This window comes from Conger conger, chromosome 8 (genome assembly GCF_963514075.1).
Source record: "Conger conger chromosome 8, fConCon1.1, whole genome shotgun sequence".
In the NCBI taxonomy this organism is placed as follows: Eukaryota; Metazoa; Chordata; class Actinopteri; order Anguilliformes; family Congridae; genus Conger; species Conger conger.
The window spans coordinates 36,843,268-36,865,214 of record NC_083767.1 but is presented as its reverse complement, the minus strand read 5'-3'; the positions used below and the strand labels follow the sequence as shown (position 1 = coordinate 36,865,214).

Sequence of the window (21,947 nt, the reverse complement as noted above, 5' to 3'; positions counted from 1 at the left end):
TGATTTATAGTGACCTGATTCACATAAAGCAGGAGATTAACATTTGTGATTTCCTTATCGTCCCTTATTGTCAGGTTTTCATAAACACAAAACAAAGCTATTAAAGAGCACAAGACAAAAGAAAGGAGTAAATAATGAAAGGCCGTCCCCTGCTTCACATTAAAGAAGGTCAAATATTCTTTAACTTAAAAGAAGTGTGTGCATGCCTGGATGTGCGTCTGTGTGTGTGTGTGTGTGTGTGTGTGTGTGTGTGTGTGTGTGTGTGTGTGTGTGTGTGCGCGCGCTTCACCGAGAAGAACACAGGAAGAGACGCAAAGGAAAGTTAGCTAGCACCACAGAGCAAACAGACGGGCACGCACACACACACGCACACAAAGATTAACTCCTCACTATACTAAGACAATGTATTGTAAATCAGCTAGAGGATGTGATGAAGACCTACACTGTTTTCCTCTCACCAAACACCCAAACAAGTGGCCGGCAGTTAATTTTTACGTGCTAGGGGAGCCGGGGCTTCAGCATCCAGCGTGTCAACCCGCTCTTACCCCTGAGGGGACAGCTTATCCAGCCAGCCCTCCTTCAGAACAGCCTTGGAGGAGTCGTAGAAGCAGGCGTAAGGAGAGATGGAGAGCTCGTCGGCCAGGCCCGGCTCCATGCCCTGCGCCAGGGAGTAGGGATCGCCGAAGGACTGGGGTCTGGGCCACGGGACCGGCGGAGTGGCTGCATTCTTCCGCTCCTCCATCATTCCCTTCAGAGAGCTGTTGCACTCCTCCACGGTGGCGTACACGTCCTCGGGGAGATCCTCCGCCTCTGGATCCGAGGCCTCTTTCTCCAGCGCGGCCCTGTTCCCCGGACCCTTTGACTTGTGCTTCTTCCTGTTTGGGGAGGGGGTTAGGGTCACTGTCAATGTCCCTGCATTCTGTTCTAGTGGTGTGAGATTAAAGCCTTGCCCCCCCCCCTACCCGCCACCCCCCCACTGTCACTCAAGGTAACATTTAACAATAGTGGTGAGCTGGAACTGAATAGGCTCTGACAGAATGTCACGACTCAAAGAGGCTATGACATCACGTCATGACGAGAAAGAGGATTTGACATAATGTCACAACATGAATGGGGCTAAGACTGCTGTAGTGACATGCGAGGTCTTGCTCTGAATGTATTTTATGCTGATGTTTGTGGTTTAACTCTTATGAGGTTCTTGGTGGTGTTATAGCACTTTGCGAAGCACATACACTCAGTTAGCACTTTACTAGGACGATCAGTACACCAGCTTGTAAAAGCAAATATTTATAACTATATAATGTATCATTTAAAAATAAATCTAATAAATACCTAATAAAGTGCTCACTGAGTGTATATGCTAGCTTTTGTTGTTGCGCAACACCTGAGTTGCACAGCAAGGGCAAGAGTTAAAGTTTTGATTACACAGTGATCTCAGGCCACGTGGCTTTTGGTTGCTGATATTAAGGTGAAAACACAAACGAGCAGACTCTGTGGCTGTTCATGACCAGGCTCACCAGAGGCTCACTGTTATAGACTACATGCAGACAACAGTGGTCCTCACTCCTGGTCCTGGAGAGCTGCAGGGTGTGCTGTTTTTTGTTTTTGCTTTAATATGAGCAACTAATTCAGACCCAAGAAAGCAGGTGAGGTCAGTTAACTGTGAAATTAACTGTTTTAATTGATCAATTAAGTGCTGAGCCCTGCAGCTCTCCGGGACCAGGAGTGAGGACCACTGCTCTGGAACATTGGCAAAATGACCCGCCATGACCCATGCCAGAAAGCAATACAGTTCCCACTAGCTTCCTGCTGTCGGCACTACAGCAATCCTCTACAGAAGGTTTAGGTGAGACAGTTGCCATCAGTGGACCACTGCAGGGCGATTTTCAAAACAGCTGGCAGCATAGCAGTCTGATGCTTGCTCAGGATAATATGGCCTGGATGGACTGAACAGGCCATTCTTAATTACTTTGTTCATGAGTAATTATTATAATATCATCAAAATTCTTACAACATCAAATATCCTGGTACAGATGAGTGGCTGGGTTTCCTTCCATTTTAATACATTCCAGACTCGTCAGCCATTAAAGCACTTGACAAGGTGCCCTTCCATGCACTCGCAGGTCTAAATGCCAAAAAACAACAAAAGTTTCACTTTACCGTGGTTTCTTGTGCTTTATCTTCTCTGAGATTTTATTCTTAAACATCTCTTTTGTTCCAGAATCCTGAAACAGTCAGAGGGAGAGAGCGAGTCATTGGATCACCACGTGTTCAGCATTGTGGAATCAGCTATTTATTGAAGCAAACCTCCATTTTGTCTATCTCTAGGGCTGTATACATAATATCAGTGTTTTTTTTTGACGAAAGGAAGATATGCAGGACCTTGTCCTCAGCTGTCTTCAGTTAAAAAACAGTCAGTCATTTGTGTTTGCCATACATCAATCAATCAGATAAAAACGCTAAAAACACAATATACAATGTCTGCATGATATTTAATAAATAACAAAACATATTTCCCAGACTACACAGTACCAATTTGGCAAGCTACAACTTTTTATTAAGTGGCTGTAGGGTGCATTAGCTGCAATCATTGAGCAATGATTACATCTACGTCTGCAATATAATATTTCATTAGACATCTTGGTGATGCTAATTTAACGTGTATTAATATGGCCCTCATAAATCAGCAAACAAGACCGGACAAAGAGCTGTGCTACCTGCCCGAGGAGCATTGAATTTCAGTCTCGCGCTACGCTAATTTGAACCGCTAAGAGAATTCTGCAAACAGGCCTTGATTTATGTCGACATGGCTTTAGGGGAGAAAAAAACAAAACAATCACTAGACACGGAGCTCAGTATTAGCTGGAGTACTATGCAGCACACAGTCAGAAGTCAGGTGGGTTCTTGTGGATACATGCAGTGTAGGCTGGGGCTATGCCTGCTCTATCCCTGGCATTACAGTGGAGGGTTGAGCCACAAGCATTACTTCAGGCTGAGCAGATGGTCAGCTCCGTGTACTTATCACTGAAGGTCCTGTCTACCTTTGCCAAAAGAAAAAAAAAAACATTCGACTCAGTCGCATCTTCTGGAAATTCACTGAGGTGTGACAAAGTGCATTAGAGTTGTAATGGACTTTCGGAAGAAAGCAGACGCTCCCGTTTACCGTCCGGAAACCTCCCACGGTTCAGAGAAAAGGAGGACGGAAAGGACAACGGGGGCAGAGCAGGCCTGTGATGTCTCTGGCTGTAACACGGATAGAGAGAAAACTGCGCTTCTGTGGGTTCTTATAGTTCTTATGGGCTCGTGCTGAGGAGAATTTGCTCTGAAAGCACTTCGTGTTAGGACCTGTAAGGTGCATAACGCCTCATTACAGAACATTGTGAAGCAATAGCTGTCCCTCCCAACACCACTCTAGGGCACCGTATTGATTCACAACTGAATACGCCTGTGCAATTAGACAAGCACTAGACCCGAGTATTCATTCAAGCCGTGGTAAAAATGTGTGTGGGTGTGTGTGTATATGCATGTGTGCGTGTGTATGTATGCGTGTCTGTATGTCTGCGTGTATGTGTGTGTGTGTGTGTGTGTGTGTGTGTGTGAGTATGCATGTACTATACGTGTGTGTGTGTGTGAGTATGCATGCGTGTTCATGTTTGCAGACTTACGTGGGCATACCGTAACAACCATTACCCTTGACATCAACCCTACGGTGCTGCTTGTAATCTCCAAATGGCCAGAGAAATTGTTGCCAATCAGAATATTCAGATTATCTTCAGACTGCAAAGACATTGTAACAGGACATGCTGCAGCCCTTGCATTGGTATTCTTGAGCACAGGCGGATGTATTCAGCGCTTCTGGCAGCCGTTCTGTGACAACGTTGGCACTGTGATGCAGAATGTACAACACGGCGTACATTTAAAGCAGGAAGAACTCCTTTCAGCAAATTCCCAGATTAGCCAATAACAGCGTAAAATAAAATGAGGAAGACACCAGAAAGACAGGAAGTGTTCGTCCTTGCGTTGTTTTTGCATTGTAACAATGAGTTCCAAAATGATTAGGTCACACATGATAAAGGGAACTATGTTAAATCAGTTGGTAAGTCTGGCAAGTCTGTCTCTTCCTGGGACAGAAACAGCATGATGGGATGTGTAGGCAGTATAACGGTAAATCAAATGTCCACCGCAGTTAGGGGGTAATTCCATTTCGATACACTCAGCTCAGGAAATTGAACTGATTCACAGAACAATCTTTACAGGACATTATGTTATTTTGTCAGATTGTCGACTGAAATGAATTCATCGAAATCAAAGTGACCCAAACCATGTTAGTCACACCTACAAGCACAGGTAAAGTTCCATATATGCTTTCGCTGTTGTAAAAGCACCACAACTTTCAGAAAAAGTTTGAAATGTTTTCTTTGTCTCGGAGTAAAAGTGACCCTTTACCCCTTGAAGGGACTTCCTTGTTGGTCTTTGGTGTGATTTCAGTGAAATCGAGAGTACAGAGAGAGAAGCGTCTAGTGTGAGCAGACTGTGACTAGTTTCATGACTCAATTTTGCAATGACGTGTATTATCTTGTTTCAACCTTTATACTACATTCCAATAGCATATGTCAAATATTCGAAGGAACACAAATCTGAAAATGAAACCAATTCAAGACTGACAAATTATGAAGAATAAACATCCTGTTAAAATTGAACAACTGAGGCAAATGAAGCCATACACATTTGTTTTTGTTAAGCAGATATTCACACTTACCAATATGCTTTCTGGGTTGTTATACAGAAATGTTTCCCCATAAGGACAGATGGGAGAAAGAGTTCTTACCAGTGGAGCTGCAAGTAAAAAAGATATTATCATTCTAAAAACTCTTCCTCCTTCATTAAATAAAATGTTTTCCTGGCAAACTCGCAATTATTACAATACCAGCATGTGCTTTCTGTATCTGCCAGTGCTCTTACCCCAGAGTCTCATACACACACACATACTGACACAGACACACACACACACACACACACACCAGAACAGAGCCTCAGGCCTACACCGAGTGATGTTCCACACTCTTACGAGACAACTTTTTTTTATTGTCCACCGGGAGACAAAGTCCTTGTAACGGTAGACTGACAGACGATAGCTTTCACCAAGGACATTCTTGGAGAGTGTCCACTGGGACTTAATCACAAAAGGAAGGCCACCAGACGTTCCAGACACCATTAGTTTGGAGACCCGCGTTGACCCCGCGTAGTCGTTCGCTGTCATGTTGAGAAATGAGTTCTCATCTCGCGGGGAACGAGGTGAAGACCGCCCGGTCCTGTTCCGCCGTGGATCTAGAGCAGAAGAGATCGGGCATTCCAAGCCATACCTGGCTCTTAACTGAACTCGCCATCTTTGAAAACCCTGACAGAAGCTGGTTTAATCATGGGGGCTTCCCAGCTTTTGGAGTCTTGCAGGGCTGAATGGGACTTTTAAGCCAGCGTTGGACTTCTAATAACATTTATCAGATGCTGCTATCCAGAGCCACTCACAACAGCACATTGTTTTGATTTGTATCTCGATAGTTCATCACCTGGGTATCAGCAAGCATCATTAAAGCATGAGTGACAATCAACAGTACAAAGCAAAAACCAAAAAACAAGTCATGAATGTATACAGAGTATATGCCTTCATAATATAGGCCATATAAACCATAAAAAATGCCTTAATACCTTGAGCCAGTACAAAAGCTGTAAAGGGCAGGAATAGGAGTGGGGCCATCTTGCGGTCTAAACAGATGCGACTTCTCTACGTCGGCAGATGACCAGGCCGAAAGACAGACTGCTGGACGTGCTGCTCTACCGTTTGACTTCTATGGTGATATACCACACACACACACACACACACACACACACACACACTCACACACACATCACAGCATCCCACTGAACGCAGGATTCACACCAGCATGTTTCTCATTCGCTCTGGCCCATTCTATCAGCGACCTTGTGGCACCACTGCCAGATCTCTGCTAACAGCACACTCTGGACGCAGCCACTAAACCCCTGTCCCACTTCCTTCCTCCCTCCCTCTCTCTCGCTCTCTCTCTCTCACTGTCTCTTGCCCCCTCTCTCTCTCTCTCTCTCTCTCACTATATCTCTATCTCTGTCTCTTGCTCCCTCTCTGTCACTTTCTGCTTCCTCAAATTCTCTCAATCTCTTGCTCCATTTCACGTTTTCTTTCACTACCTCTACTTCCCTCACACTCTTTTTCTCTCTCACGCTCCCTCTCTTTCTCTCCCTCTCGCTCCCTCAATTTATCTGTCTCTCTCCCTCTCTTTCTCTCTGTCACATTCTGCTTCCGTATTTCTCTCACTCCCTCCATTTCTTGTGGTTATTGTGGTTTGTGCTACCGGACACCCAACATCTCTGCTAACAGCATAGGGAGGACACAGCAGCTAGCTGTCTCTCCCTCTTTAGTTAAAAAATACTAGGTATTTAGGTATATTGTAGGTGTGGTGTGTAGTTTTCTTTGTGAGATGTTTATTAAGGGATATCAAAAGTCTCTCTCCCTATGTCTCACTCTCTTGCTCTCTCTCTCTCTCTGTTTCTCTCTTTAGTTCAAAAATACTAGGTATTTAGGTATATTGTAGGTGTGGTGAGTAGTTTTGTTTGTGACATTTATTAAGGGATATCAAAAGTCTCTCTCCCTATGTCTCTCTCTTTCTCTCTCTCTCTCTCTCTCTCTCTCTTTAGTTCAAAAATACTCGGTATTTAGGTATATTGTAGGTCTGGTGTGTAGTTTTTTGTGACATGTTTATTAAGGGATATGAAAAGTCTCTCTCCCTATGTCTCTCTCTCTCGCTCTCTCTCTCTCCCACCCCCCTCTCTCTCTCTCCCTCTCTCTCTCCCTGTCTCTCTCTCTTTTTCCCTCTCTCTCTCCACCTCTCTCTCCCTCTCTCTCCCTGTCTCTCTCTTTCCTTTCTCTCTGTCTCTCTCTCTCTCTTTCCCTCTCTCTCTGTCTCTCTCTCTCCCCCTCTCTCTCCCTCTCTCCCCCTCTCTCTCTCTCTCTTTCTCCATGCTCTCGTTCAGTCTAAGTGTCAGTAATAGGGTAAACGGAACGACACGCAGGCGGGCGGACAGAGCGGCGGAGCAGGAGGAAGACGGCCGGGGCCGACAGGTCTTTCAGCGCTGAGTGAGTGTTTAACATACTGCGAGAAACACCAACAGGCAGGCGCCAGGGGACCGTCCCTGGATCAGGGACATCAATCACGCCATGCTGTCAAGAACATCAGGCACGTCACAGACAGCGGGAGAAAGGAGGAGAGAGAGAGAGAGAGAGCGGGAGAGAAACATCTCCGTGCACGCAGTCGCCCGTCTGAGGACCGAATTTATTCAATTCCCACTCCCAGGCCGGCCACGGCCGCGGACTGACAGCGCCACACAAACACATCCTCCTCCAAATTATTTCTGAAGGGAGCGTGTTCTTCTTCAGGCGTTCGTACAGACTTTTTACAGCGAGATTGAGACCGCAAGGGGGTGAGGGGGTGGGGGTGGGCAGACAACGTCTCTTTCATCTATAAAGCGCCTTACAAACAAAGTTAAACAACTTTCGGAGTTTGGAGTTTGCCAGGCGCACGCTGCATGCGTAACAAGCCGAGGAGGTATTCCGGGGAGACCGCAATCTCCTCCCGAGTCACAGCCAAAAACACAGCCTCCTTTTCTGAGGGAAAACAATCCTAGGACTTGATTTTGGAATGAAATATTCATTAAAAAAAGACAAAGTTTTGGAAGGAAGACCGTACCTTTTTGCCTAGTGTTTAAACCGGTGGGGCCCTGGGTGGTGGCACTCGGCTGTTGTGTGTCGTTGTGCTGTTGCGGGCTCCTGTGGAAGAAGATTGTTGTTGTGTAGGGTAGTACACGTGGAAGGCCTATACCGTTCTGTCACTGCTGCTTAACGAAGGGGCACAACCCCACCTTCACCACATCCAAGTGTGTGTGTGGTGCGTGTGTGTGTGTTTGGCTATTGTCACACGGTATTTAACACCCCTGGGAGGGAGATTCAGAGGTTGTCAGAGTTTTCACACAGTATCGTCACATGGAGAGAGAAAGCACACCCACGCAAATACAAACAAATAAACGAACCTCTTAGCCCTTCCCAATCATGGTTTCCAGACAAAAACAATAAGCTAAAACAACAAACTAAAACAACAAAGACAAAACAAACCAAACGTAGTGGAAGCCTTACAGCTCTCTGCTATCCAGCTGCCAGCTTTTCAGCTGACCAACTCCTCAGCCTTTCAGCCATTTTAGTTTCCCTTTGTATTACACCTCAGTGTAATCAGTAGGTGTGACTGAGACAAACCCAATTCTCAACTGGACTGAATACAACAGTTATCATTGATTTTGCTTTTGTTTGGCTTTAGCCGGAGATTTGCAAAAATGTGAAGAATAAACTAATTCTGATCACCGGTATTAGTCTATGGGTCATCCTTTATCTGAGAAGAGCAATCGGGCAAAGACTATTCTTATGAGATACTCATTCAGAGAAGTTTGTAACCGATCTTTGTAGCCAAATGATTAGTTGAGTAGTTTCATCTTTAGATGCCGGCAGACCTTGATATCACAGCACTATGAATCAAAAGTACATGTCAATAACGAAACATGCAGTTACATGACAGAAAAATGTGTTTTTATCTAACTGTAAAAACAGATGCCTCCTTTTGACCCTAATTTCACTGTAACATTTTTAGTAGTGTCAGGTTCATCAAGTTGAAGGTACATCTAGCTGAAATAGATGTGATCCTTCTATGCTCATCCTACCTGTCTGCAGGGGGCAGTATAGTCTGGCTGGGAATCTCGGGCACCGGCCGGTGTCTCAGTTTGTAGGAACGGGTGGGCCGGGGCCGGGGCTGGGGCCGGGGGAGGGGTGTGTCGTTGTTGTTCCAGCCATCGTCGTAGATGTCATTGAGCACCATAGTCCCCTGGAATCCCGCTGGGGCGGAAGAGACAGGATCTTCCGAGGAGGTCTCCCGGTCCGAGGCTTGTTCGGACGGAGAGGAGACGCTCAGTGAGTCCGAACTGCTGGAGGCGGACCCGCGCGTTCCTCCGGGGCCGTCTCGGGGGACTGGAAGCTCTTTCACAGAGGGGTCCGTCTCTCTGGACTCCACCGCAACCTCAAGCTCCGGCCCCCCGCCTAACCCCGCCCCTGGAGGCAGCGTCAGTGCCTGACCTCCCGGGTGAAGGACCTCCTCGGCCTCCGTGCTCGCCGGTTGGCGCTGGCCCATGGTGGCCCGCTTCCTGTCCTTCGGGAAGATGTGCCTGGGTTTGGGCACGGGTTTGACCCTCCGTTCTCCCGTGGCCTCCAGCCACTCCAAGCTGCGGAGGATCCTCCGGCGGTGGCCCGTGGGGAACACGCCCACCTCCTGGAGTCTCTCGTCAGTCATCCCCACGCAGTCGTCGGACTGGAGGTAGCCCGCCTCCCGGAAGCAGGACGCGTACTGAGGCAGGCGGAGGCCGCCCAGCCAGCTCAGGACGTCCTCTCCGGTTTCCGCGGCGATGGACATGACGCCGCTGCGTCACCAGGGCCGGCCGCCCGCGTCACCGACGGTCCGAGAAGAGGGAAGGCATGCGATGTCTCGCTGAGGACGAAAAACGCGCATGTTACAGTCATTAAACGACGGCTAAGGGGAGGTGTGCCAAACGTCTGAGCGTGTGCGGTAGCTACGATGTATTTAACGTACTTACCCTGCTGTAAAATCCAGCTATGCCAGCATGACCAGTTTGAAAATTGAGCTGGCCAAGCTGGTCGTAATACTGGTCTAGCTGGGTATCACCTTGTCTGTTTCAAAACATTACGTAAGCTGGTCACCATGTCAAGCTGGGAGCTGGCATGAACCGGTCAACCATCTAAACCACGTTGAGCTGGAAGCTGGTCTGAACTAGTTGACCAGCTACCAGTTGTTTTAAACCTAACTTGAGCTGTTATTCAGCAGGTTATTCAATATGTAAAAAAAAAATGTCTTATGTACAGCAGGGTTCTCAAACTCCAGTAGTGGATGGTCACAATGACTTGCAGGCTTTTGTAATTTTCCCTTGAAGGAGCAGCCAAAAACCCTGGAAACAAAGTGTAAGGAATTTTAAACCAATCAATGGTAGAGTCATGGAAGTTATGGTACCACTAACAAGCAGCAAACACATCAGGCCTCCTGGAGAAGAGCCTGAGATCCCTGATACATGGAACATGGCAACTTACATACTGTGGTGTTGGCTCATCTCCATCAACACATTTCTGGGGTGTTACACTCTGACCCTCCCCATATGCTGGCTAAAGTGACGGGAGATTATTTGATTAGATGGGCAGATTCAGTGAACCACACTGGGTAATTCCTTTGCTTTCATACAGATGATAGCCTGCAGCCTAGTAGTACATGACTGGGACCCGGAAGGTTGGTGGTTCAAGCAAGGCCCTCAACACTGCATTGCTTCAGGGGGATATATGAGGATCCTGTATTATTGTATTTTTTTGTTTTCGCTTTTTTTGATAATATAAGGGCATTACGAAAATATATTAATTCCCTTTAACTACTTCTACCAATGACATGAAGATGTAACACAGAAAGTAATAAAACATTATCTGAAATGTACTACACGTTACAATATATTGTCAATTGCATAATAATACATGGAAATATATGTAAATATATAACACATACAATTTTGTCTCTGCGACACATATCTTAAAATAACTGACAAAATGTATTATTAAGGATACACGACGACATAAGAACATTAATTATAAATGCATATCTATTCAGAGTCTACACATATTCAAATACATTATTCAATGAACTATATAATATTGCTCAAAGTATGGAAATCAGGTTTGAGAATGTAAAAAGGTTGCTGGCAAAGCATTCCGAGGGTTAGAATGTTCTAGGCTCACCAGGTATGACCATCCTAATAACCTCCACCCACAGTCCCAAAGGGCTCCATAAAACCCTGCATCTCTCCGTGTAAATAATAAATCTCCACTTACAGTCTACAATTCACCCACTCTATCGGGAAGGGAAATGAATGATATTAATGAAAAAGAGTTATTCCATGATGTACAACATTAATATTTATTACATGGTATAAATCTGATTTTGTTCTTTCGCTCGAATGCATTCATTAACACAACACTGAAATCCTGACCTGTCGTTGAAGATCCAATGCTATCGCTGACTACCAAAATGGCTGAACCTCTTGTCAGATCCATTGCTTTAAATGATATGCTTCCCATGATGCACTGCAACAACCCTGGTAAGTCATACTTTAAAAAAAGACGTGTGAATATTTTAATCAGTCCATAAAAATGCATATAGGCTAATATTTTTTAGGAAATGGGTAGTTATACCATGCATGTTAAGCTTCGATATATCAGTGAAAGGGGATGTGAATTAAGAGGCCTGATTCCTCTTCCTTATTTGCAAGATTGTTGGTTCACACTGTTCACCACAGTCAGACCAGCTAGAAACCACAGACTTCAAATGTCAAATTTAAAAATAATATTCTGTAGATGCAAAATGCACAAGCTTCTGACAGCAGACACTCTATGTTCCCTGTGTTGGCGGATGCGGTCTTTGAGTGGTTCTGTTGATGTCAGAAAATGTCAAATAGCAGGTCAGCATTGGAGCATAAAATAAAAGAACATATCCACAGGATAATGAATGACAGTTCTGAATGTACAAATAAGCATTTGCAGTGTGCCTAAGTGTGCATTTCACCACTGAATGTCCGCGATTACTATATAATCACCGAAGGAGCGAGCCTTCCTTCTAGAAATGCGCCGTGAGGTATTATAGTGAGTTTAAGCCACCCGGCACGGCCGGCAGCGTATGTGTTTGGCACACGTGCAATGAGAAGCGACATCAGGAAAACGAGCGCGGTTCCTCGCGATAACGCCGCACGGGGAGGTCGTCCGCGTCTTCTCCCGCAGATTCTCTCACAGACTCACACCGACCAAGGACAAATTAACAAAGGGCGGTCCCTTCTGGGAGAAAGACGGGAATACCTCGCCGTGACACGCGACATTATTCATCGCTCTGACGCGCGGGCGAGCGGTTTAAAAATGATACACGGTAATGAACCAACTTTGATTTATTAGAGAGGTCGCAGAGGTCACTTGTGTTTTGAAAAAATATTTTATTTAAAAGGGAAGGGTGAAACATGCACACATGTACCAGTACACACACACACGTGCAGCCGTACACACACAAGCCAGTACCCACACACACACACCAGTACACTCATGTACACACGTAGCTGTACACACACGCCAGTACACACACACACACACACACACACACACAAGTACCTGTACACACACCAGTACACACAAACACACACACACGCACCTGTACACACATGCACACACACACACACACACACCCACACACGTGCCTATACACACGCACACACACACGTGCATTCCTAAAGCATATGCATGCACACATTTGCATGCACACACTCTCGCACACACTCACACACAAACAAACAAACCACGTTCACACACACAAAAATGTGAATTGTTTTCCACAACTGAGAGGCCCCACCTCCCCTCCTCCTGTTTCATTTGTCCAGGAGATTTCCAACTTTCCAACTCTCATTGCTTTCATTCTGTTACTCAAATCCCAGAGGCTTACACTGGCAAATGCTGCATGATTTAAGTCCCTTTCACAAACCAACAGTCAGCTTGACCAGGTTTTCAGCCGACCCTTAAATTCAGACAGGCTTTGTAGCAATCTCCTCGTGCCACTTTCCATCAGGAAAAGCTCAGAGAGCAGGGACCAGAGAGAATAAAGTCTCCCGTACATTCAATAACACACTATCCCTTCTGAAACGCACAAAATGGGCCAGCGCTCTGTTTCAAATAAGCCCAGCCACATTGAGCATATCCGTATTAGGGTCGTTCACACTTAATATAAACCTCTCTAACATTAAATCAATCATGTGGTTAGCACCTGGTATGTTACATGCTACGGACAATCAAGGAACCATGGGCAATATGGACATTTGATACCCACGGCTGGTGACCAACCTTGATTTCAGAAGAATTTGCATTTGAATGGATAATAAGTAGGTGTTAGCAAAATAAACGGTTCTACATACGTGTTTCTGCCAACCAAATAAACAAATAAATAATGGCAACTTGAATAGGGAGAAGGTCAAAGTTCAGTTACATTACAAAAGTTACAATAAAGTATTATACAAGCTAAGTCATCTGTTCCATAAGTCCTCTGAAACATACCTGCAAATGAAATTCTGAATATACAGAAAAACAATTCAAAATTGAAATAAAAACCACAAAACCCATGCCCTGTTTACAGAACCAAGTAGAACAAGGTTGTGCTTTCAAATCCCACATCCTTTGCATGAAACCTAAAAACTTTCTGTATCCGGCTGACAACATGGATGACATGGCATCTACCCTCATGCAAAACCCTTACAAAAAAAACTTTATTCTTGTAAATGCAAATGAGCACTTAATGACAGGTAATCCAAAAATAAACTCTCATTCAAAAAGTTAGAATGAACTAAAATAAAATAAATGACAGAAAAGGCAATAAGGCAATATAAAAGACATAAAGACAGAAGGAGCAGCTCAAATGTATTATAGCTAAATAGGCAAAGTCACACATCATAAAATATGCACTTGAACTTAGTTTACTGGAGGGGAACTGCAGTGTCAGTTCACAGAGCACACTTCATGTTTTGCAGTTTCTTTATTTCTGTTTGTTTTAAAAACCACTTCTGGTTTTAGCTTCATCACAAGTACGTGCAACAGCCTCATTCCTGAGATGTTGTTAAAGCCTCTCTCTTAGAACAACTGTCAAAGCAACACAGGAGATCCGCTAAAGCTCGGAGTCTCGCTGAGACTCGGACTGCATCGCGATGCAGCGGAGGGGGATGAAGAGACCTGACTGTACTGTACCGCATTCATGCTGCACTCAAATCTGGCCCTCTAATCCGACCCTGGTTTTCTTTTCTCCCAGGTAACTAACTGAGCAATTAGTGCTACTGGTTGGCCAGACCGTCTTCACGCCTGACAACGAGTTAATGAGAGCATAGCTGCACAGCTGGCCTCTGCAAATGTTCAAAACACAATCAGTGTAGCGTCTGAGGTCATGCAGGCAGGAATTTATTTTAAAGAAGGGCTTTCCTCAAGCTGGCCCTGTGTTGACACACACACACACACATACACACACACACACACACACAAAGAAACACACACGGGCCTTCTGGCTCTATAAACGCAGTAATGCTGGTTCTGGTTCCTCAGTGGTGGAATGACTTGCCTACCACTGTCAAGACAGCAGAATCCCTCCCCCTATTTCGACGCAGACTGAAAACACACCTTTTCAAACTGTACCTTAGTCCTCCCTACTGATTTCCCCTGCCCCCCTTTCTGATATCCCTATCCCTCTTGTCTAACCCCCCCAAAAAATATAATAATAATAATAATTTGCACTTATGATGACTATATATTTAGAACAGCACTTAATGCGTATTTTACCAGTTATGGATGCGATGCTTTAACTTGTGGAAGAACCTATGCACTTGTAAATCGCTTTGGATTAAAAGCGTCTGCCAAATGACAAAAATGTAATGCACAAATTCTACTCAAATGTGATGCCACCAAAGGCAGCTTTGCTTTCTTTCCATTCTCTCTGAACACACACTGCCCATCGGAGCTTCAGATGTTCCTGATGTCTGAAGGTTTTCACCTTTAAATCTCCCAAGGTAGACTGCTATTATTATGATTATTATGATTATTAGATTGGTGATCTGTCCATGGTGTATTCTAGCCCAATGCATGCTGGGATTGGCTCTAGCACCCCTGACCAGGAATATGAGGGTTATATAATGGATGGTTGGATTATTTGTAGACATTTAGGAACCTGTGTGCAAAAACTCCACGGCCGCCAACTTTACAGTGAACCATGATCTCCTGTGCTTGCAACCAAACTGAATCCAGAACAGTCCTCTTTTAGAAAATACCCATACAAATCAGATTACAAATCAAATAAACAAATTAATAGCCAAGGAGTATTTGCCCGCATGAAAAAGGACAGAGTCATACAACTGATCAGCAACCTCACAGGGATGCTACAAGTCTGCAAAAAAAAAAAAGCCTGATACTTCCTGACCCCTTGCTCAATTTAATCAGAAGCGGCAGGATAGCTACACAGGTATACAGGTGTTTTAGTGAGCGAGGGATCAGGGTATTCAAAGATCAGGGCAACTGATCAGTGATCAGCCTGTTAACTCACTTTATTAAAGGACTGTTGTATGGCTATGAAAACACTTCCTGACTAGTAGTGTGGCCTATTTGTGAGGGATTTAAAGAGGTGTCTGAAACAGCACATTGAGTAACTGCTTCACTGATGTTTTTCCTGTTATTTGAAGTATCTTGTTATCCTGTTATTTGAACTGTATCACTTCCATAACCCTGACACTGAAGAGGTTTTAAACAGAACTCTAACTCCCCTGCCTGTTGAAATTAGATTCCATGAGTTGGTTCTGCAGCTCAAGTATCCAAATGGCTAATACAGCATCGTTCTGTACAATAAGAGTGTTGCATCTTGGGAGCCTAAACCTGAACCTGAACTCTGGACCTTAACTGGTCTCCAGTCTCTGTGAAAAAACACATTTCCTGTTGGGGTGTCAAATGTAAACCGCAGGAATTGTTTTCTAAAAGGGGAAATACTGATGAAAAGGCGAGCATCTCACTGTAAACATTTCAACTTTCAAGGCTCAGCCACCATTTCAAGCAGCAGCACATAAAGGCAGGAAAATAAAGTGACACCATTAATTTATGACTTCAGCACATCTGACTGGAGCAATACTTCCCAATCAGAATGTGTTTTCTGGACTTTCACACCTCATTTTTATGTTGTTATTTTTACATTGTAGCTTCTCGTACAGTTAACATACCATCAAATTGCCATTGATTCTAGCTCCTCAGCCAGAATCCAGTAACCATACATATGCTTGACCACAAGTAAAGATTATTTATACAAACCCTTGTAAATCCCAAAAAGCATACAGTGCTCTGAAAAAGTATTTGCCCCCTTCCCGATGTCCTGTATTATTGCACATTTCTCGCACTGAATGGTTTCAAATCTTTTGACAAAATATTAGACAGAGGGAACCCGAGTAAACACAAACCACGGTTTATAAATAATTTCAATTTTTTCAGTTTATTTCAATAAATGTATTTATTTAATTATTTATTTATTCGTTCATCTATTAACCGGTTTGTTTCTATATTTATTTATACATATTTATTTAATGAATTTATTAGCTGGGTTGTTTTTATTGTTTTTCATTGTACATACAAAATAGGGACCAACAGGTTCATTCCAATGAAGAAAAAGTCAATGCGATTCTAACCACTAGCTTTCCTCCAGCCAGGATTCATAGCCTCCTTGTGGCTACATGAATGAACAGTCCCTGATAGTTCTGTTCTCACTGGGAGGTTGTTTTCCTTAGGCTCAAGAAAAATATTGTATAGCTGTGTGTGTATTCTTTTAATCATCTTTCTGGCACAGAGGTTGCTCTTGTGGTTGTAAAGAGAATTAAATAAAAATGCTATGGCCAAGCAATCACTCCAGTTCATGAAACACAAAATCATTCTACTGTATAATGCTGAGAGAATGCTGTCAAATTTAAGTGGAGTACACGTGTACACTCACAACACACACACACACACACACACACTTCTGGATATGTCTAGAAAATGAAACAAGCATATCTAACCCTCCACGGTGACAGCTGAAGACCTGTCATTCAACATAGTGCAACGAATGAAAGGAGTACTTTGAACATGTCCTGGAGCAAACAAAGCCTTCCCTAAACTGAGTCATTGACATCTCCATACATCTACTTTAATGACCTTTAACATATTTCTACTTCCACAAGCTAACCTATCCAGTATGCAGGTGCTATACAGCTGAAGACATAAATGACTCATTTGGCAGGTTAAATTATTTCAGTGACAATGCGCCGTGTCAGAAACACAAAGGCGAGATGTTTCAGGAGTTCTTGATAGCCGCAGATAGATATAGAGCGCTTGAAGTTTCCACCCACGCACTGCCAGTGCTTGAGTGTGTGCGTCTCGACGGTCCAGAGGGCTGTGTGGTACTGCCATGACCGGACGCTAAAAAAAATCTCATCCAGGAGCTTAGGATGGTACTATCCACACAGTTCCCACCACTGCCGTCAACAGCCCGATCTGTATGAATACTGTATCAGACCAAGCTAGCCAGAAAAATGTAGTTCCACAAACAACAATGTAGCATAGTGATGTCCCAAGTCCCATTCTTCTGTCTGTGTCACACACACACACACACACAGACGCACATGCACATACATGCACACACGCCCACACATACATGCAGTACACACACAGAGAGACACATGCACACACATGCTCTCACACACTCACATTCGAAACTTGCACATCCATACGTGTTAATTTAAACACAAAGTCATCTAATGAGCATCTACATATCAACAAGTACTCAAGTTCATATCAGTAACTGTGGAAGTACTAGAAGCAGTAGTTGTAGCAGCAGTACTATAGTAGTAGTACTACTTGTAATCATAGTAGTACAGAAGCAGGAGTAGCTACAATTGTAGCAGTAGTAGTACAGTAGTAGTCAGAAGCAGCAGCATCAGACATGGTAGCATGCTGTGAGTTTGTTAAACTGAGTAATTGACAGTAGCACAGCAATAGCGGAGGGCAGTCAGCTAATAATGACCATGTCTGTCATTATGCAGGACTGTTGTTTAAAACATTCATGAGTTAGGGACCGCAAAAGGTCTTACTTGCCACCTACCAGTTCTATGAGCACAGAAAGTAATGAGCATCACTTCAGCAACTTCCTACAAGCCTATCAGCAAAGGCATGCTGTGCAGGAGAGGTCCTTAAACTTTGAAGTGTGGGGCTTAAAAACATGCCCTTAACAAGCACATATATTGTTTGTTTGGTTTGCATGGCCTTGCTGGTTTCTGGTTTGCATTATTAATATGTTAATATTTTAATAAGGGTCAATCGTCAGCTGCCAATTGCCTAGTTTTGCGCTTAGTATTGGCATTGTAATATAGGCACATGATGTTCATACAAAAGATTAGCCTTCTTGTTTTTTTATTTATTTATGTTTTGTTTACTTGTTTATTTACTTATTCGTCCAGATAGTGGGACCAAAAAAGGAATGTATGCCTTGGGGTGATAAGGACGATACTAAGCCTGTAGATAATGAGAATTGCAGTTGAAAAGTTTAAATTGAAGCTCCACATGATTTGACGTTCTTATTAAGCCATATCAACAGATATGTGGTACAGTATATTTGCATAATAATAATAATAATAATAATAATAATAATAATAATAATAATAATAATAATAATAATAGCAATCAAAGGTCTCTGGAAGGTTTCATAAATATCTACATACCTTATGTAAAATGGGTATTCCGAGTTCACCAAATATTTTGCATGCCTCAAATCCGCACAAACAAAAATCAAATCGCGATTGCGGCCGTTGCCGAGTGTAAACGAAACAGGAACTGCGCGGCGCTATCCGTAAGCGCGTGTGTCAGGGTTTGTGTCTTACCTTATGTTTAGCCGAGAACAAACACTCAAGTGTCATTTCGTTTTGTTTCTGTCATTTATCGTCACGAATTGTGTACGGTGGTATGAACTCTAACAAGTTTTCTGAAACTCACTTTCAGAACAAGACTTGACACTGCCCGAGTGCTTCCCTGCTGTGGCGTGTTTCTCGCTCTCCCCGCCCATCCTACTGCCGCTCCTCACTGCCCTCAAAGACCAGCAAGTTATTCGAATACCAACCGATGAACTTGAGCTTTCATTCTCAGCCTGGTTTCCTGCTCACCTCTCAAATTATTTAGCATATTCACTAATCGGCCTGGCGCAACATAATGTAGCTAAGTGAAACATAATGAAACTCAAAACCAAATAATTTTCAAAATGGTGCGTAATCCTGCGCATTTCAGCAGCATATATACGTAAACCATATAATATGTATGTAATAGGCGTTAAAATGTAATTATATGTAAAACAACGGGTTTTAACACGGGTATTTTGACGTTTAGTTGTGATATCGAGAGTTGTCCGGATTTTGAGTTGGCGTAAAACTATGTTTGCCCCACTGCGTGTCACAACTTGATACAAACGCCTGAGGCTACATATACAGCGTTGAAGCGTTGAAAGGAATGCATCACAATCAAGCGCCTGCATGGAGCAGCAGATAGAGAGAGAATCGAATATGGGTTTATTACCTGACAGTGCTAGTCTCACTATAAATACAGTGCGTTATTCATTATTTTAAAATAAATATTACGCAATTGATTTGAGCTGATCTCAAAAGAAAGGATTCCACAGAGAAACCCTGTCTAGTTCAAGGGTACTGGTCTGACAAAACCTTTACATCCGCGAGCTGTCTGTTTTCACAACTACCGTATCAGAGAGGGTTCAATAAAAGAAATGACTCCCCTATGGAGTCAAGCCAAAGTAGGCCTACCCTTTTTTCTGAGTGTGTAAGTGGGGTTTTTTAAGCAATGAACAGTCAGTTATGGTTATGGTTTTTTTTTTTTTTTTTTTTTTACTTAGTATGATGTTTGTGGGGTGAAATGGATGCTTTGTTGATTTTTTGTTAGCCAATATAACCACATAACTCAAATAAACGTGCCATCATGCACTGCAAAATGTCCTTGTAGTTAAATCGATACAGTATGATGAATGATGTGAACTTTTTTTAATTGTGTGAGATAATACTTTTAGAACATTAATGCTACAGTACACTGGCAGAGTACAGCTAACCTACTAAAAGTTCCAGAAGTAGTAAAAATAGAAAACGTGACCCAGTTGGCCGCACATAAGCCTTGTGTCAGTGTTATCTCTGAACCAACAAGCCCAAGGGTCAAGCCAAACTAGCAATGGTGCAACGACAATCACCCTCATCGCCCCTTATTGTGAGTTTATCTTTTGCAAACAACATGCAAGTAATTGTTTGGCTTTTCTAGTAACCTGCATGGTGACACACATTTGGTCACAGACTCAACCGGGGACTCACCCAGAGACATTCCAAACTGAGAAACATGTTCATAAAAGAACAAAGAGCTGTTTTAAATTCAGATGAGTATACATTGTACCGTACAGACTGCCAAGACATGATATCATTAGTGTTTGAAAACTCCAAAGTTATATAATGCACTTTGAACTTGGTGTAACTCTCTATCAATAGAATAGACAGTCTGCATTCATTAAAAATCATAGCGAGGTGCACAAAGTAAATGGTTAAAAAAATAGTCTGAGAACAAACTACCACTTAATCGTCCACCACCTCCAACCACCCTACATCCAGTATGCACAGGAAATTATTTATAATATCTCTCTGGAAACTGCTGGCCACTTAGAAGCTAGAAGATTCTGATTTGATGTTTAATGTATTTATTTCCTATTCATTCTATCCTTCTACGTTCTTTTTTACCTTTAAATAGTGTCTAACAGAGCATGAATTGTATGAATTGAATGAAGTCTTTTTTAACATATATTTTACTTCCTCTAACAGTGAGTTCTCTGATACCATCTATCTGCAAAGAGCAAATATCTACCACAGTCAAACAGTAGGAAGCAGCATATCTAAAAATAAACATTTGTGGCTTTTCAGTCTGTTATTTTTATTATTATCAAGGAAATTTGTGTTATTTGCCACCTTGACCAGAAGGTGGTGCTGTAGTAAGGTTCTTGAGGGTTTGAAAATATGAACCACTTTGGGGGCCTGTTCCACAAAGCAGGATTATTGAGCTAATCAGATAACTGTAGTGAGAAAAACACAGACCCAACCCAAATCTGGAAAATGGACTGAAGACAAAATAGCTCTTCCGGGTTTTATTTTGCGCTTTTATAATTAGTAATCCTGTTTTGTGGAACAGGCCTCGGAGGTGCTGGAATGAACGGAAAAGGCACAGTCACAAAAGTCATATGAAGCCCTCGCCCCATATTTGTCGCAGGCCTGGGATTAATAAAATAATATCATTATTATATTACAATTTTCACCCAGCTTCTCTGACATGACATATATGTTGATACTGGGCATTTTCACACCTAATAACTTTTATAATGGTTTCAGGTATAATCTATTCATATAACTGTAGAACCCAAAGTGCTTACTTCCTGGTCAAGAGCCAAGGCCTTCAATGTCAGGGCTGAGCGTTATCTCTCCTGAGGCCGAGCGTGTTCAGAAGTCACGCGGGGCGTGTCAGACTTGTTCGCAGTGGCACGTTGTCCTCCGCTCTTATCTCAGAAAATGTCTATGGATTCATAACTCATAACACGTCCAGTTAATGTCTGCGCAAGTCTCTGCATTCCACAACGGCCCTGTGTTTGAGGATTGCAGGTGCAGGCATGTCTCATATCAGCTCCTGCAGTAAAAAGCAATCCTCAGGTATAAGAAGTGTATGGAAGGCTCTGGAACAAACACTGAAGTAAATTCTGATTTACAGAACGCGCACCTCTTTAGAGCAAACGCATTCATAGAGCACCTTCATCCAAAGCGCTGTACAATTGATGCTTCTCATTCCCTCATTCACACACACACACACACACACCAACGGCGATCGGCTGCCACCAAAGGCGCCAACCAGCTCGTCGGGAGAAATCGGGGGTTAGGTGTCTCGCTCAGGGACGACTCGGCACACCCAGGGTCAACCCTCCGACCGCTCTTACCTCCTGAGCCAATGTCACCCCAAATGCGGACGCGTTACCATCTCGATTGGCGGTACCTACACCGAGCAGCTTTTCAAACTGGAGCTTAAACTCATCAATATCCGCTCCTCAATTAGGCGTGCAGTCATTAGGCGGTCCCCCCCCCCCCCCTTATTTAGTTCCCCGTAGGAAACGTTCTGC

The 21,947-nt window shown here is 43.5% G+C and overlaps 1 protein-coding gene across 3 annotated transcripts in view; it reads right to left on the bottom strand.

Moving 5' to 3' along the window:
- arap2 (ArfGAP with RhoGAP domain, ankyrin repeat and PH domain 2) overlaps positions 1-18,750 on the bottom strand; it is a 133,660-nt gene extending 114,910 nt beyond the window's left edge. For 2 of the 3 annotated variants that reach the window (XR_009709365.1, XM_061251960.1), the window contains exons 1-6: positions 18,634-18,750; positions 8,797-9,614; positions 7,779-7,858; positions 4,760-4,836; positions 2,161-2,225; positions 546-875 (exon numbers count right to left, since the gene is read on the bottom strand). Coding sequence is in view for 2 of the 3 variants with exons in the window: in XM_061251960.1 (XP_061107944.1) it covers positions 546-875; positions 2,161-2,225; positions 4,760-4,836; positions 7,779-7,858; positions 8,797-9,539 (1,295 nt within the window). In the remaining variant the exon portion in view is untranslated. Of the gene's footprint in view, positions 1-545; positions 876-2,160; positions 2,226-3,665; positions 3,704-4,759; positions 4,837-7,778; positions 7,859-8,796; positions 9,615-18,633 lie in introns of those variants that run through there. The other variant, XM_061251961.1, reaches the window with a different exon arrangement.
- Positions 18,751-21,947: the final 3,197 nt, after the last annotated feature.